At 41.5% G+C, this 14,302-nt stretch overlaps 1 protein-coding gene across 5 annotated transcripts in view; it reads right to left on the reverse strand.

Moving 5' to 3' along the window:
* Positions 1-14,302, reverse strand: part of LOC110537769 (glucocorticoid receptor-like) — a 92,770-nt gene continuing 78,468 nt past the window's right edge. For all 5 annotated transcript variants that reach the window (XM_036937779.1, XM_021624143.2, XM_036937781.1 and 2 more), the window contains 6 exons: positions 10,204-10,320; positions 8,422-8,700; positions 6,820-6,964; positions 4,821-4,951; positions 1,655-1,812; positions 1-1,112 (listed from right to left, as the gene is read on the reverse strand). In XM_036937779.1, the coding sequence (XP_036793674.1) occupies positions 939-1,112; positions 1,655-1,812; positions 4,821-4,951; positions 6,820-6,964; positions 8,422-8,700; positions 10,204-10,320 (1,004 nt within the window). In that variant the 3' untranslated portion in view covers positions 1-938. The remainder of the gene's footprint in view (positions 1,113-1,654; positions 1,813-4,820; positions 4,952-6,819; positions 6,965-8,421; positions 8,701-10,203; positions 10,321-14,302) is intronic.

Here is a 14,302-nt window from a genome sequence, read left to right on the forward strand (position 1 = left end):
ATTATGATATACTACTGGGTTTCCCAAACTCGGTCCTGGGGTCCTCTCTGGGTGCACATTTAGTTTTTTTGCTCTTGCACTACACCGCTGATTGGAATAGTCAAAGCTTCATGATGAGTTGGTTATTTGAACCAGCTGTGTATTCCTGGGGCAAAAAACTAAACTTGGACCCAGGGGGGCCCATTACTGACTTTGGGGAACCCTGATATATTGTCTGTGACATACGCTCAGACATGGGCAGGAACCTTCTATTCAACCTAATGTTTGAGCATAACAACTGCTGTGAGGTTGCAGAGAATGGAATTGAACATATTGTTGGTTTTATTATTTACTGTACACTTCACTTCTGGGGATCATTTAACTGCAGGGATCATTTAACTACACATTTTAGAAAATAAACATGGTTGCTTAGAAAGAGAACAGACACAAATACATACAAAGGTGTTTATATTAAATTCCTATGCAAAATACTTGCATTTGACAGTTTGAGAAAAATGGCTATGGAAAGCTTGTAAAGCTAAAAAAAAAAAGGCACGTTTTCCCTTTTCTGATATTCTTGCGTAAACGTTTCAGCGGTCTGTGCATGCATTAAATCAATAGAAAATATTCCTTTCTCTTTTTGTTGTTAAAATTTGATTCCTCCAATCTCACAATGATCAAGTCTTTTGAAGGGATTCACGGTCTAAATGCGATTCCAGAAGAGTTGAATCCTTGTTTCATCCAGAAGGGTCAGTTAGTTTGTTGCCATGTCACTCATGGTCAGTGTCAATCTTGCACTCCTGTTCTCTCTCTTTTTCACATTCTCTATCCACCCAAGTCCTCTGGGAACCGATTTGAGGGCACACTCTCACTACATTAATCCGTACTGGTAGGGGACCTGGTGGGACGTCTGCAGGGAAAACAGGTGGGTCTGGCTGGCGAGAGGGGAGGCTGGGGTTTTAAGGCATTGTGTCATGGTTTAAGGCATGATGAAACAGAAGCGGCTTGACACTCCCATCTTTGAATTTTGGTATCTGGTTGCTGATGATCTCGGCCAGCATCTCAGGGAACTCCACACTAAGGGATTTATTCACAAAAGTGTAGAAGCAGATCTGCAGGAGGCCCCCCACCATCTGTGGAAACAACCAGGTATTTTTTTTTAGAGGTCTTTCACTAAGAGCACAATGGCAACAACAGAGCAACATGCCAGGGTGCGTAGCTACAGTTTGGTACAGCACACACTATGTCAAACCACTCATTGATGCCATGATGAACAACTTTGATATTGATAGCATAGCTGGAAAATTAAGCTTGTAATACATTCTAACGGTCTCATCTCTAACTCAAGAGGTTCACAAATACACACACACACACAAAAAAACAGTCTTGCTTGCTCTTAATACATATTGGATCTCTAACAGGTATTCAAGTCACACTCTTCCAGACTTGACTCCCTGATATAAGGTACTCGAACCAAGAGGAAACAGGTTTATTTATTGGTATGCTGACAAGTAGAAGAGGTGATGAGTATGCATGTACGCTCATTCATTTAATTTTTCTTTGTGTTTATTAAGCCAGGATAGTCCCGGGTTCCATAACTACCTGGAAAACGTCGGCAAGTGTTACTGAGTGTTGCTGAATGCTGTTGTGTGGGAGCAGGTGGGCTCAGACTCACCTCCTGCATGGAGTCCAGTAACTTAGTGAGTTGGTAGAACCTCTGCCAGTTCTGGCTGGAGTTCTCTTCCCGCTTGACGATGGCCTTCCCCAGCTCCTTGATGTAGGTCATGCGGATCTCATCAAACACAGCCTGGCTCTTCAATCCATCCTTTGGTACTGTGGGGGGGGAACAAGCAAAGGAGGGGTTCAAGCAGACATAACATTTTACTCATCGTGCATGATTTGTTTTAGTGGGCAATGTACGTCAATATAGTCCTCACGTCTCCGTCGTTAAAAAAAGGCATAATAAAGAGTTTCGGATGTCAAGGACGCAATCTCACTCAGTCAACCAATATTTACACAATAGAAACTCGGACATTCAGTTAGGTTAGGCCAGGAAGGAGTCTTTCAGTTTTTACCCAGAGAGTCTCCCAGTCTGAAAACTGCTCGTAATCCTGCCACTAACGTCTCGCCACTACAGTCTCATACAAACCACCCTCTGTCCCATCACAACCACCCTTAGGTATATGGAAAATATGCAAAACCACAGGTAACAATGGGTTTTATGAGGCCCCATTCTTCCCTGATGAGAGCCAGATGAAGGATCTACCCTGGACTGAAGGGTTCTGGGATCTTGGACTTGGGCCCAGGCAAAACTGCACTCAATGGACAGGAGATTATGCAAAACAACACAGGAGGTAAAAGGTAAAATACTCTCCAATTGTCTTATCAGATGAGAGATACAAACTGGCTTTCCCCTGTATACTTTTCTGGTTTCGATGTAGCTAGTGATGTATTTTTTCAAACATGAAAGAGAAGGATTTTATGCCTCCAGTCTAGAATAACTGACAAATGACTATTTACAAATGGTGCAACGGATCACAAAACTCACGGTTCGGATCACGGTTTTGAGTCACGTATCGGATCATTTTTCGGATCAGCCCCCCACCACCAAAAAGTGAGACAAATATAACTTTGCTTTCCATTTATTACTTAAAGAACACTTAAAGCAAGAAACTTTTCAATGTTTAAATAAAATATTAAAATAAAATATTCAATGCGCAATTGTTAAATTAAAGTGCAATATGAGGCATGATACCTTTGAACAATAGTGAATGAAATCCTTGTTTTCAGAGGTAGGATCATGGACACAGACGTTGTAGTTCCAGTGCTCAATAGGGTTGTAACCGTTTTGAGGGGTTTGAGCGCCTGGAGGACCTCCTCTGCCACTTTCACGTCATCATCAGACAAGGTGACGATGTCTTCATTTTTTTTTCAGGGTGTTGTCTGTCAGTGCAGCGTATACAGCTGCCTGCTGCTCAACATAGCGCTCCAACATGTCATCTTGTTGTGACATCGTGTATGAGCTTGTGGGTCGGTAGCTGTAGCATTTCTTGCTTGGTCTTGGAAAAATAAACCACCTTCCTGATCCTCCCAAGGAGGTGGTCCATCTGGTTCATTGAGATTCCCCTTCGGGATGCTAAATTGATCACACGTGCAAAGCAAGCTACCTGTGGCACCAGTCCAGCTTCTATCACTGCACTTACTTGGTTCTTGGCATTATCTGTGGTGGTTGGGATATTGCTATTGGGCCTCTCTAGCTTCCACTCTGCTCCTAGCAGTACCTGCGCCAGATTTGTGCCTGTGTGACTCTCATAGGAGGGGGCGTGTCTGTAGCACCGGACTTCGCATCTGCCACTCCTCTGTGGTGTAGTGAGCAGTCACAGTCACGTAGCTTTCCGTTGCCCTGGAGGTCCACCCGTCTGTGGTGAGGGCAACAGAGGATGCCCTGGATAATTATTTGCCAATTTTGATATTTTCCTTTTCATAAAGATCGGGCACAATCTTCATACTGAAGCGAGGGGATTTCGTAGCGTGGCTCAAGCACTTTCACCATATTTTTAAACCCTTTGTTTTCCACAACAGAGTATGGCCTCATGTCTGCAGTGATAAACATCCCAATAGATTTGGTGATGGCATTAACCTGGTCTGATCATGCAGCAAAGGGCTGCTTAAATGCCGTGGTGAGAAGTTATTGTCTCTTGGCTGAGTTGGCTCCAGTCACTGACACACCAGGGTGATGACGCTTTAAATGTGTGGCCTGCTCAATGTATTTCCATGATCATACGGCTTTGTTGTGGCACTATGCCTATACACCGTAATGGTGTTGTCCACCCCCCATATTTGACGGGGAAGCCAAAATGCTCCCATACATGAGACTTAAATGAAGCGGGAGGCTTTTCCAGTTCTTCAGCTCCTCCGCTAGCCATGTCTGTCACTGCTCTTTTGTCTTCTTTGCTTTTTGCAACGAGACTTTCCAGGATAGATTCTTTGGGATTCAACATGCCCTGTTCACGTGAACAGTACACACAACTTCAGGCTTCAGAGTAAAACACAGCACGCATCTGTCTTTATATTTTCACTGCAACTCTGCATCGGCAGTAAAACTGTATTTCACACACTGATGGTTAAACTTTGCAATTGATCCGCGGTTCATGGATCAACTCCGGTCCGTTACACCACTACTATTTACAATACTAACAGGAGAGAGGACTGCATGTAGGTCTATAATAGCAGGCAATACGTCTACATCGATCAAAAGTGGTCACCTGGCGTATTTCTTTTACCTTTCTGGTTGGAATTCTGTTGATAACATTATCGATGAGCCAATCAAAATAAAACACTTGAAAACGTGTACATTCTGTCCTGGTTGGAAATAAAATCAAGGAAGATTGCTCACTGGTTTTAAAAAAAAGCACAGCTCTGCATGTAAATGTAATTTTCATTTCCTTAGGAAGCAATCAAAACACACTAAGTGTGTGCGCTTTCCAAAACCACTCATTTTGAGTAATTTGAAAGGCATAAAATCGTTTTTTTCCCACAGTCAACAATGTTGCAATAAATAGTATCTTCTGCTTAAATATGGTTTTGTAATGGCTTGTCACGCTGGGAGTTTTTTCCCCCACCTGAGGCCTCATTTGTACAAAGCTCATTCAAAAGCTTCAGTTTGTCTGGTTTCCCTCCTCTTTTTCTTTTCTCCACTTATTTTTGAACACATCTGAGAAGTCAGGAAAATGTGTTCTGCTTTTCTCCAGCAAACTGCATCGGACGGCCATAATGAATAAGTGTTTTAAACTATGGATTCATTTATGTTATTTAAGATTTGAAATGTAAATATGTTATACCTGTGCTGAGCAGCAGCAGGACTTTCATACACAGGTACTCGTCGTAGGACACCTGCAACCTCACAAACTCAGTGGAGATCTTCAGCATCTGCTCACACTGGTCGGTCATATAGGGCAGCTTCATCCTCTCACTGAGACACACACACACACACACAAAGTGACAGTTATAATCAGACCAACACCCCGTTTCACTCTCTGCAATTCACATAGTGTATAATGACAGTGACAGTTATGCCTATAATACAGCTGAAGATACAGAGTGTTGTGAACCTGTGCTAAGAAATCAGCCCTAATAGAATGTACAGGATTTCCCCACCCAAGTCTACTTTTTACCGGACCCATTTTATTGTGTTACAAAGTGGGATTAAAATGGATTTGTCATTTTTTGTCAATGATCTACAAAAATACACTAATGTCAAAGTGGAATACCATTTGTACTTTTTTTTTTTAATTAAATGAAGAATAAAACACTAATAGAACTTGATTAGGTAAGTGTTCACCCCCTGAGTCAATACATGTTAGAAACACCTTTGGCAGTCTTCTTGGGAAAAGAGCTTTCTCTGCACACCTGTATGGTGCAATATTTTCTCAATATTCTTTTCAAAATTCTTCAAGCTGTCAAGTTGTTGGGATTCATGGCTAGACAGCAATCTTCTATTCTTATCATAGATTTTCAAGCAGATTTAAGTCAAAACTGTAACTTGTCCACTCAGGAAGGTTCACTGTCTTCTCGGTAAGCAACTTCACTCTAGATCTGGCTTTTGTGTTTAATGTTATTATCCTGCTGAAAGGTGAATTCCTTTCCCAGTGTCTGGTGTAAAGCAAACTGAAGCAGGTTTTCCTTTAGAATTTTGCCTGCGCTTAGCTCCATCTGGTTTCTTTTCATCCTGAAAAACTCCCCAGTCTTTGCCGATGTCAAGCATACCCATACCATGATGCAGCCTCCACCATACTTGAAAATGAGGAGGCAGTTACTCAGTTATGTATTGTGTTTTCCCTAAACATAAGGCTTTGCATTTAGGCCAAAAAGTGTATTCCTTTGATATGTTTTTTTGTTTGTTGTTGCAGTATTACTGTAGTGTCTTGTTGTTTGTAATATTTGTTTTCTATATATTTGTATTTTTTCCACACTGTAATTTACGTCATTGATCCATCCTCAGTTTTCTCCCATCACGGCCATTGAACTCTGTAGCTGGTTTAAAAATCACCAATGGCCTCATGGTAACATCCCTAAGCAGTTTCCTTCCTGTCCTGCAGCTCATTTCAGGAAAACGACTGCATCTGATGTGTCTGGATGATTTAATACTTCATCCACAGCAGAATTATTAACTTAATGACTAAAGACATTATATGTCTGATTTGTTATTATTACCCATCTACCAATTACTGACCTTTTTTATGAGACTTTCGAAAAGCTCCCTGGTCTTTGTAGTTGAATCTGTGCTTGAAATTCAATACTTGACTGAGGGACTTACAGATGTTATATGTATGGGGGAAAGAGGAAGGGGTATTCATTCAAAAATCATGTCACACAGTGTGTGTCCATATAACTTATGTGATTTGTTAACACAAATGTTTACTTCTTAACTATTTTAGGCTGGCCTAATCAAAGGGGGTGAATACTTATGCAACGACTATATTTTAGTTATTGAATTTTTATTCATTTATATTCAGAATTATCTTTTCACTTTGACATGGAGTATTGTGTAGATCAATGGACAAATGTAATATATATATATATATATATATATATATATATATATATTTCAATCTAACATTGTAATGCAACAAAAGGTGAAAAAAGTTAAAGGGGGTGTAGACTTTTGGTAGACCTACATTTTTCATTCCAGCAATATAGCTTTCCTTCCCTCCCTCCAGAAAGGCTCTGCTTGAACTAGCTATCTATAGAAATCCATCCACCAACCAGGCTACCTTTCTCATCTCCAGAGCCCCCAGCCAGGTTCAGCCCTCCCAGGTGTCTCTGATGCTCTGGACTTACTCATTAATAACCAGGTCAGGGGCGAAGCACAGCATACCCCCGTTACACTGCTGGTAGGAGCGCCAGCCCAGGCCGAATGACATGAGGAACAGCCAGGAGCACTGCAGCAGAGTCATCTGATCATCCAGGTGAAGGTTCCGGAACCCTGCACGAACAGACAACACACAGAGCATTGTTCAGGATTGCAGTGTTGTTAGTGTTGGTCTTTTGAGTAATATAAACTCAGCAAAAAAAAATCTACGTCCCTTTTTCAGGACCCTGCCTTTCAAAGATAATTCGTAAAAATCCAAATAACTTCACAGATCTTCATTGTAAAGGGTTTAAACACTGTTTCCCATGCTTGTTCAATGAACCATAAACAATTAATGAACATGCACCTGTGGAACGGTCGTTACATGTGGAACGGTCGTTAACAGCTTATAGACGGTAGGCAATTAAGGTCATAGTTACTCTGAAAAACACCAAAAGAAAGATGCCCAGGGTCCCTGCTCATCTGCTTGGACGTGCCTTAGGCACGCTGAAAGGAGGCATGAGGACTGCAGATGTGGCCAAGGCAATAAATTGCAATGTCCGTACTGTGAGACGCCTAAGACAGCGTTACAGGGAGACAGGACGGACATCTGATCGTAGTGACGCCTCAAGCACTGAGATGCAGTGCCTTAGACCGCTGTGCCACTCAGGAGCCCCATAGAGACTAAGATTGGGCAGTGTAATTCCAATACACTGTATTGCAGCCATGTAGTTACCATGTAGAATGTGCAGCACACACTGATGCGACCAAGTAAAACTTTTACTCGGACAGCCAAGTCAAAGGGTCGCCAAATGTGACTAAATGGTTGCAGTCTGTTAGCCCTGAAAGTGGCCTTTAATTGCAGTTCAATTGTCTCTCACTGTTGACACTTAAAAAGTGGAAGTGTTGAAAGTCTTTTCAGATCATATTTGCTTAGCCACTCAGTGGGGTGAACACTTACCTAATCAAGTTCTATTAGTGTTTTATTCTTCATTTAATTTAAAAAAAAAATGGATGGATGGATACAAATGGTATTCCACTTTGACATTAGTGTATTTTTGTAGATCATTGACAAAAAATGACAAATCCATTTTAATCCCACTTTGTAACACAATAAAATGGGAATAAATCCAAGTGGGGTGTAGACTTGGGTGGGGAAATCCTGTACATTCTATTAGGGCTGATTTCTTAGCCCAGGTTCACAACACTCTGTATCTTCAGCAGTATTATAGGCATAACTGTCACTGTCATTATACACTATGTGAATTGCAGAGAGTGAAACGGGGTGTTGGTCTGATTATAACTGTCACTTTGTGTGTGTGTGTGTGTGTCTCAGTGAGAGGATGAAGCTGCCCTATATGACCGACCATTCCATGATCAATAAAATAGAAAATCATGAGATGAATTGAAAATATTATAATTAATTTGAAAGTCACTGGATTGACTTGATTTAGACCTAGTTAATTTCCTGAATTCACCTGAGTTGAAACGGAATGGACCAAGCCTAGCCCATTATGGTTAGTCAAATTAGTGCTACAATGGTCCCTGCTGTCTATGGTCAGTGTTAATGGAGGTGTACCAGGTGGTCTTACCTGGTAGGGACTTGGCCCACTTGACAGCTGAAACGACCTGCTGTCCGCCCAACCTGTTGAGGGTGGTCATAAGGCGGGTGGAGGTGTCGGGGATGGTGCTGTCGTAGCCAGAGTAAATGGCCTCTGGTTCAATGGCTTTAAGCAGGGACAGCATGGTGGGCACCAGCTGGGGCATGGACTTTGGGATCAGGGTGCAGGCCCTTTCATCAGGTGCGGGAGCGTTTGTCTCTGTTGTGGCCTGCTGACCTTTAAATCGGATCAGCTTCTTGTTTTTCCTTGCTGCAAAGACCGAGAAGAGAGAGCGAGAGAATAGAGAGAAGAAAGCGCTAATCAGTCATTTTCTCTGTTAACCCATAACACTCTAAGCCCTGTCTAAGCCAGAGGGTGGTGGTGGGGGGGTTCTACTAAGCTATATGAAATTGTTTTAAGAAGGTCATACCAAGGATCATTTAGCGACTTGATATAGAATTGTAAGACTCCTTGAGGTATCCCCAAAAAATTTGATTCAACAATTACTTTTCCCCTTACTGCTATTTGCCTTGAATAACAGATTCACTACATGGAACAGATAATCCGTCCCAAAAAATTCTAAAGGAAGTTTGTTCTGAGTGTCTGTCATATATCTAAGAGATATAAGAAAGATCAGGAAACATTTATTTAAAAAAAATATCAAAAATATTTAACTCCTTATTTTCAGGGGGATTGTTTTAATATGCTAATTTGATTTCCGCGGGGGCGTGGACATCGACCTTAAGAGGGTTATGGCTAGCTATTATTTCCCACCTAACCTAGGTGGTGACAGTGTATAGACCACACATACCCTATTCATAACAAAAATATGCAGCCTATAAAATGCTTTATCAGATTACCTCAGCTACAGTTTGTGCAAAAAGGTAGGTCATCCACATTGTGTTACGCTTCAAAAGGGTACAGAGTTCAAGGTTTTATTCATTGAAACGAAGAAACGTACTTTCTTGTGTATTTCTATGGGTCTTTAAAAAGAGCAGCACAACACAAAAAAAACACAATGTATTTTGGATTTGTTTAAAAACTTTGATCGATGTATCTTTTCTGTTACAATATGTGCTGAATGCCTCCGGTTGAGAGGGTTACCATCAAAAATTATGTATTTTTCCCCCCTCCTTTTTTCATTTCCTCCATAAATGTTTCTATGGCAACTAAGAGCCTTTCTGGTACGTCCCCAGGTTTTGGTTGTCTGCTGATGCACCCGCATACGTCAATGTATTTTTTCCGCCCACTCTGATTCATACATCTAAATCATTAACAATTTAATGCACTGAATTAATGAACATATATAAATAACAAGAAGTGCATCAACGTGAACTATTGTCCATTACCATTTTTTTGTTGAAATCCACAGTGGCAGAGTAGAGCTAACGTGAGCCTTCTATCTTTCTATGGCTCAGGGACATGAGAGGAACTGGGTCTGAGCGAATGATTGTTGTTGATCACTGGCTCTGACCCTTGTTTGAAACACTGGGCCAGAGGTGATACATTAGGTTAGCTCATGTCAACATAAACTCTGGGAATCAAGGCCCTCTACTGATTTATGTGAATCCAATACTAAATCCTACCCCTAATCACAACCTCTATAGGGAACAAAACATATAAAGCCCTGCCTTTCAGAGAGAACACATTCTGAAAATGTCCTCTGATTAAACTTTGCTGAATAACTATGCTTGCCATAAAACAGTGTGTATATACACTACACTTCCACTTATATGGGAACAATATCAATGTGAATGTGTTGGTGCCACTTACCTTCCAGGTTCATCCCTGCTTGGAGACACTTGCGGAAGCGGCACGCCGGACAGTTCTTCCTGCGGATCCTGTCTATGATGCAGTCATTCCTCCCGGCACACAGATAGTTGTGTTGTCCTGGCGATGGAGGAATAAGGTAATTACTAGCAAGAGGGTTGAAGATGATTAGCCCAAGCACTACAGGTTGCCACCACACCAAACACCTGTCTGACTAAACCTGCCGGCATCATGACATAACAGTCAGCAGCCAACACTTAAGGTGACAGCTCGTTCACTTTCTGTGGTTGACACCCCTCCACGGCCAGCCAAAATAGTAGCCTAAGTTTTTTTAAACAGGGATGAAGAGATTTTCACTTATTCTTTTTATACTCTGCCTATGCTCTGGGTGTAATGTTTTTAGCTGTTGACCATGTGTCTGAAGTCAGATTAGTAGTTTTAAATGAGTGGGGGTTGATTGTTTGACAGAGCCTGGATAATGTCAGCGGAACATAATCTTTTGCCAGATTAACAAATTCCTTGAGGTCATACTATAATATAAGCAACACGTAACCAACTCATCAGTGGTCCCTTACAACATTTCACCGTTTTAAAAAAAAGGACCCTAGTTAATCTATTAATATACTGATAATATATATATTTTTTTAAATTATAAAGAATACTTATTAATGAAACCAAATGCTTCAGGGCAATCTTCCTATTGATGTGATATCTTTTTAAAACACGTTTTAAAATAATGTAGTCACATTTAGTGAAAGGTAGTTGAAAATGTTTACAGAGGAACACAGCCAAAGCTCTGCAGAACAATGCCAACCTGGAACCTGCAACGTCAAATCCAGCTAACTGTAATGCAGTGCTAACTCAGCCTCTAAGTCAAAATTCTGTTCACAGTCCCCAAATCCAGAACAAATTCAAGAAAGCATACAGTATTATATAGAGCCCTTTTGCATGGAACTTCCTTCTATCTCATATTGCTCAAATAAGCAGCTAACCTGGTTTCAAAATACAGATAAAACGGCACAACGCCTCTCCCCTATTTGACCTAGACAGTTTTTATGTATGCATTGATATGTAGGCTGTTTGCCTTTTTTTAAAATGTATGTGGTTCTGTCCTTGAGCTGTTCTTGTCTATTGATGTACTGTATTATGTCATTCTGTATTATGTTTCATGTTTTATGTGGACCCTAGGAAGGCGAGCTGCTGATTTTGCAACAGCTAATGGGGATCCTAATAAAATACCAAATACCCCAAGAATTGGCTATATCGTCAAAAACATGTCTGGTTATGAATTTAAGTTCAGGCACGTGGTTAAAGAGAAATATAAAAATATTTCAACTTCATATTCATCATCTCCAGCACCACCCTGACACCAACATATGTGAAAATGGCGCATTTCTATGTTTTGTAGAAAAAACAGAGTATGTGTTTCCAATGACATGGATGTGCATCATGTGATTTTAACCAATTATGATGATCATGAAATTGGAATCACATCTTACTCTGTTTTTTTCACTACAAAACATAGAAATGCGGAAATTTCACAAACACTACATGACCAAAAGTATGTGGACACCTGCTCGTTAAACATTTCATTCCAAAATCAAGGGCATTAATATGGAGTTGGTCCCCCACTTTGCTGCCACTCTTCTGGGAAGGCTTTCCACAAGATGTTGGAAAATTGCTGTGGGGACTTGCTTCCATTCAGCCACAAGAGCATTAGTGAGGTTGGGCGCTTATGTTGGGCAATCAGGCCTGGCTTGCAGTCGGCTTTCCAATTAATCTCAAAGGTGCTCGATGTGGTTGAGGTCAGGGCTCTGTGCAGGCCAGTCAAGTTCTTATACACCGATGTCGACAAACAGTTTCTGTATGGACCTTGCTTTGTACACAGGGGCATTGTCATGCTGAAACAGGAAAGGGCCTTCCCCAAACTGTTGCCACAAATTTGGAAGCACAGACTCGTCTAGAATGACATTGTATGCCGTAACGTTAAGATTTCCCTTCACAGGCACTAAGGGGCCTAGCCTGAACCACGAAAAACAGCCCCAGACTATTATTATTTACAGTTGGCACTATGCATTGGGGCAAGTAGCGTTCTCCTGGCATCCACCAAACTCAGATTTGTCCATTGGACTGCTAGATGGTGAGGTGTGATTCATCACTCCAGAGAACGCGTTACCACTGCTCCAGAGTCCAATGGTGGCGAGCTTTACACCACTCCAGCCGATACATGTTAAACTTAGGCTTGTGTGCGGCTGCACGGCCATGGAAACTCATTTCATGATGCTGCAGATGAACAGTTTTTGTGCTGACGTTTGGAACTCTAGTGAGTGTTGCAACCGAGAACAGACGATTTTTATGCACTACGCACTTCAGCACTCAACGGTCCCGTTCTGTGAGCTTGTCTGGCCTACCACTTCGTGGCTGAGCCATTGTTGCTCCTAGACCTTTCCACTTCACAATAACAGCACATACAGTTAACCGGGGCAATTTGACAAATTTACTTGTTGGAAAGATGGCATTCTATGACGGTTCCACGTTGAAAGTCACTGAGCTCTTCAGTAAGGCTATTCTACTGCCAATGTTTGTCTACGAAGATTGCGTGGCTGTATGCTGAATTTTGTACACCTATCAGCAACGTGTATTGCTGAAAAAGCCAAATCCAATCATTTGAAGAGGTGGCATTGTTCTAAAATGGACCCTAGAAATAGGACTCTTAGGATTAGGAGATCTGGAAAGACCGGGTCAGTCAATTACTAATATACTAATACTCTTAGTAAAAGTATGTATCTTCAATTCGCAATCTGTGGATTCTATCCGATTAGAAAGATTGAAATTGTAAGTTAAACATCACAGCATAGTTGGAAGATATGTGTTGTGTAGAAACCCGAAGTGGGTGGCCAGCAGAGATAGATGGGATGGGCTGAGGGAAGCTGAGGGTTGGGATGTGGAATTGGAGACAAGTCGGAGTGGAGTTTCTGTGTGGGAGATAGGCTGATGTCATGCAGGTGTTTGTACACATGCATATACACACACACACTCTCATTCAAATAAAACACATACAAGAACACACACATACATGTAATAGTGCCAGACATGCACACTAACATATACAGTTGGCATTGTTGTTATGATTTTAGTTGTCCTTGATGTCCTTTGTTCAAAATGTATTATTTTGTTTTATTATAATTTTTTGCATTGTTATTTGCTGTTTTCTTCTGTCTTTTCCTTGTTTCTTTTTAGTTAATTCTATTGGATGTTGGTGCATTGGGGGGGGTTCTTTGGGGTGGGGAATGGAATTAATTGTATATTTTTTTTTTCTTCTTGGAGGGACGACTGTGGGAGGGGTCTCGAATGGTTGAGGGACAGCTATTGGGGAACAGTGGGGGGATCTTGGAGGGTTCGGGTTCACGTTTTTGTCCTGGTGGTAGATCTGTCCATTGACCATTGCTTCTGTGTGTCGCTCTGAATGGGAATCTGTTGAATGACTGGTATGATGTAGTTGTTGAGCGGCTTCACTGCAAGTATATTGTATGTTTCGGATAGTCAATAAATAAAATAATATAAAAATAAAAATAATAATTTGAAGGGGTGTACACATACTTTTGTATATATAGCGTAAGAGCGTTGAAGAGTGAGGCTCAACTTCTCAGCTGTTTTGGTGCCCTGACTACCATGCCGTGAATAGCGTGAAGCGAACCTGTGTACATGCGTAGACACTGTGTGTGACTTTGTGAGAGCGAAGTGTTGAATCTCGCTCTTCTCAATATCTCCGGTGCTGCCCGTGGCAACGTCATTTTGCCGAGTCTACCTTTAAGAAGAGAAATAGGCGGGGTTAAGCCATTTGTGGCTGTGGTAACTAGTGACAACGGCAGCCATGGGAACAGCAGCCATTGCAAACAGCAGTGCAAACAATCCACCCATAAACTAAACAAACAGTGCCAGCTGAATCCCAGAAGCATCCACTCTCTAATCCCTTCGTCATACTATAGGCTAGTGAAGAGGACTTGGCTGGAGGAGAGAGGCTAGCCCTGTTTGCCAGGCTACCTCCAGTCCTACTAAGAACATGATCAGGATGAATGGAAATAGTGGGAGATGGAAGAGG

The sequence above is a fragment of the Oncorhynchus mykiss genome, chromosome 12 (genome assembly GCF_013265735.2).
Source record: "Oncorhynchus mykiss isolate Arlee chromosome 12, USDA_OmykA_1.1, whole genome shotgun sequence".
In the NCBI taxonomy this organism is placed as follows: domain Eukaryota; kingdom Metazoa; phylum Chordata; class Actinopteri; order Salmoniformes; family Salmonidae; genus Oncorhynchus; species Oncorhynchus mykiss.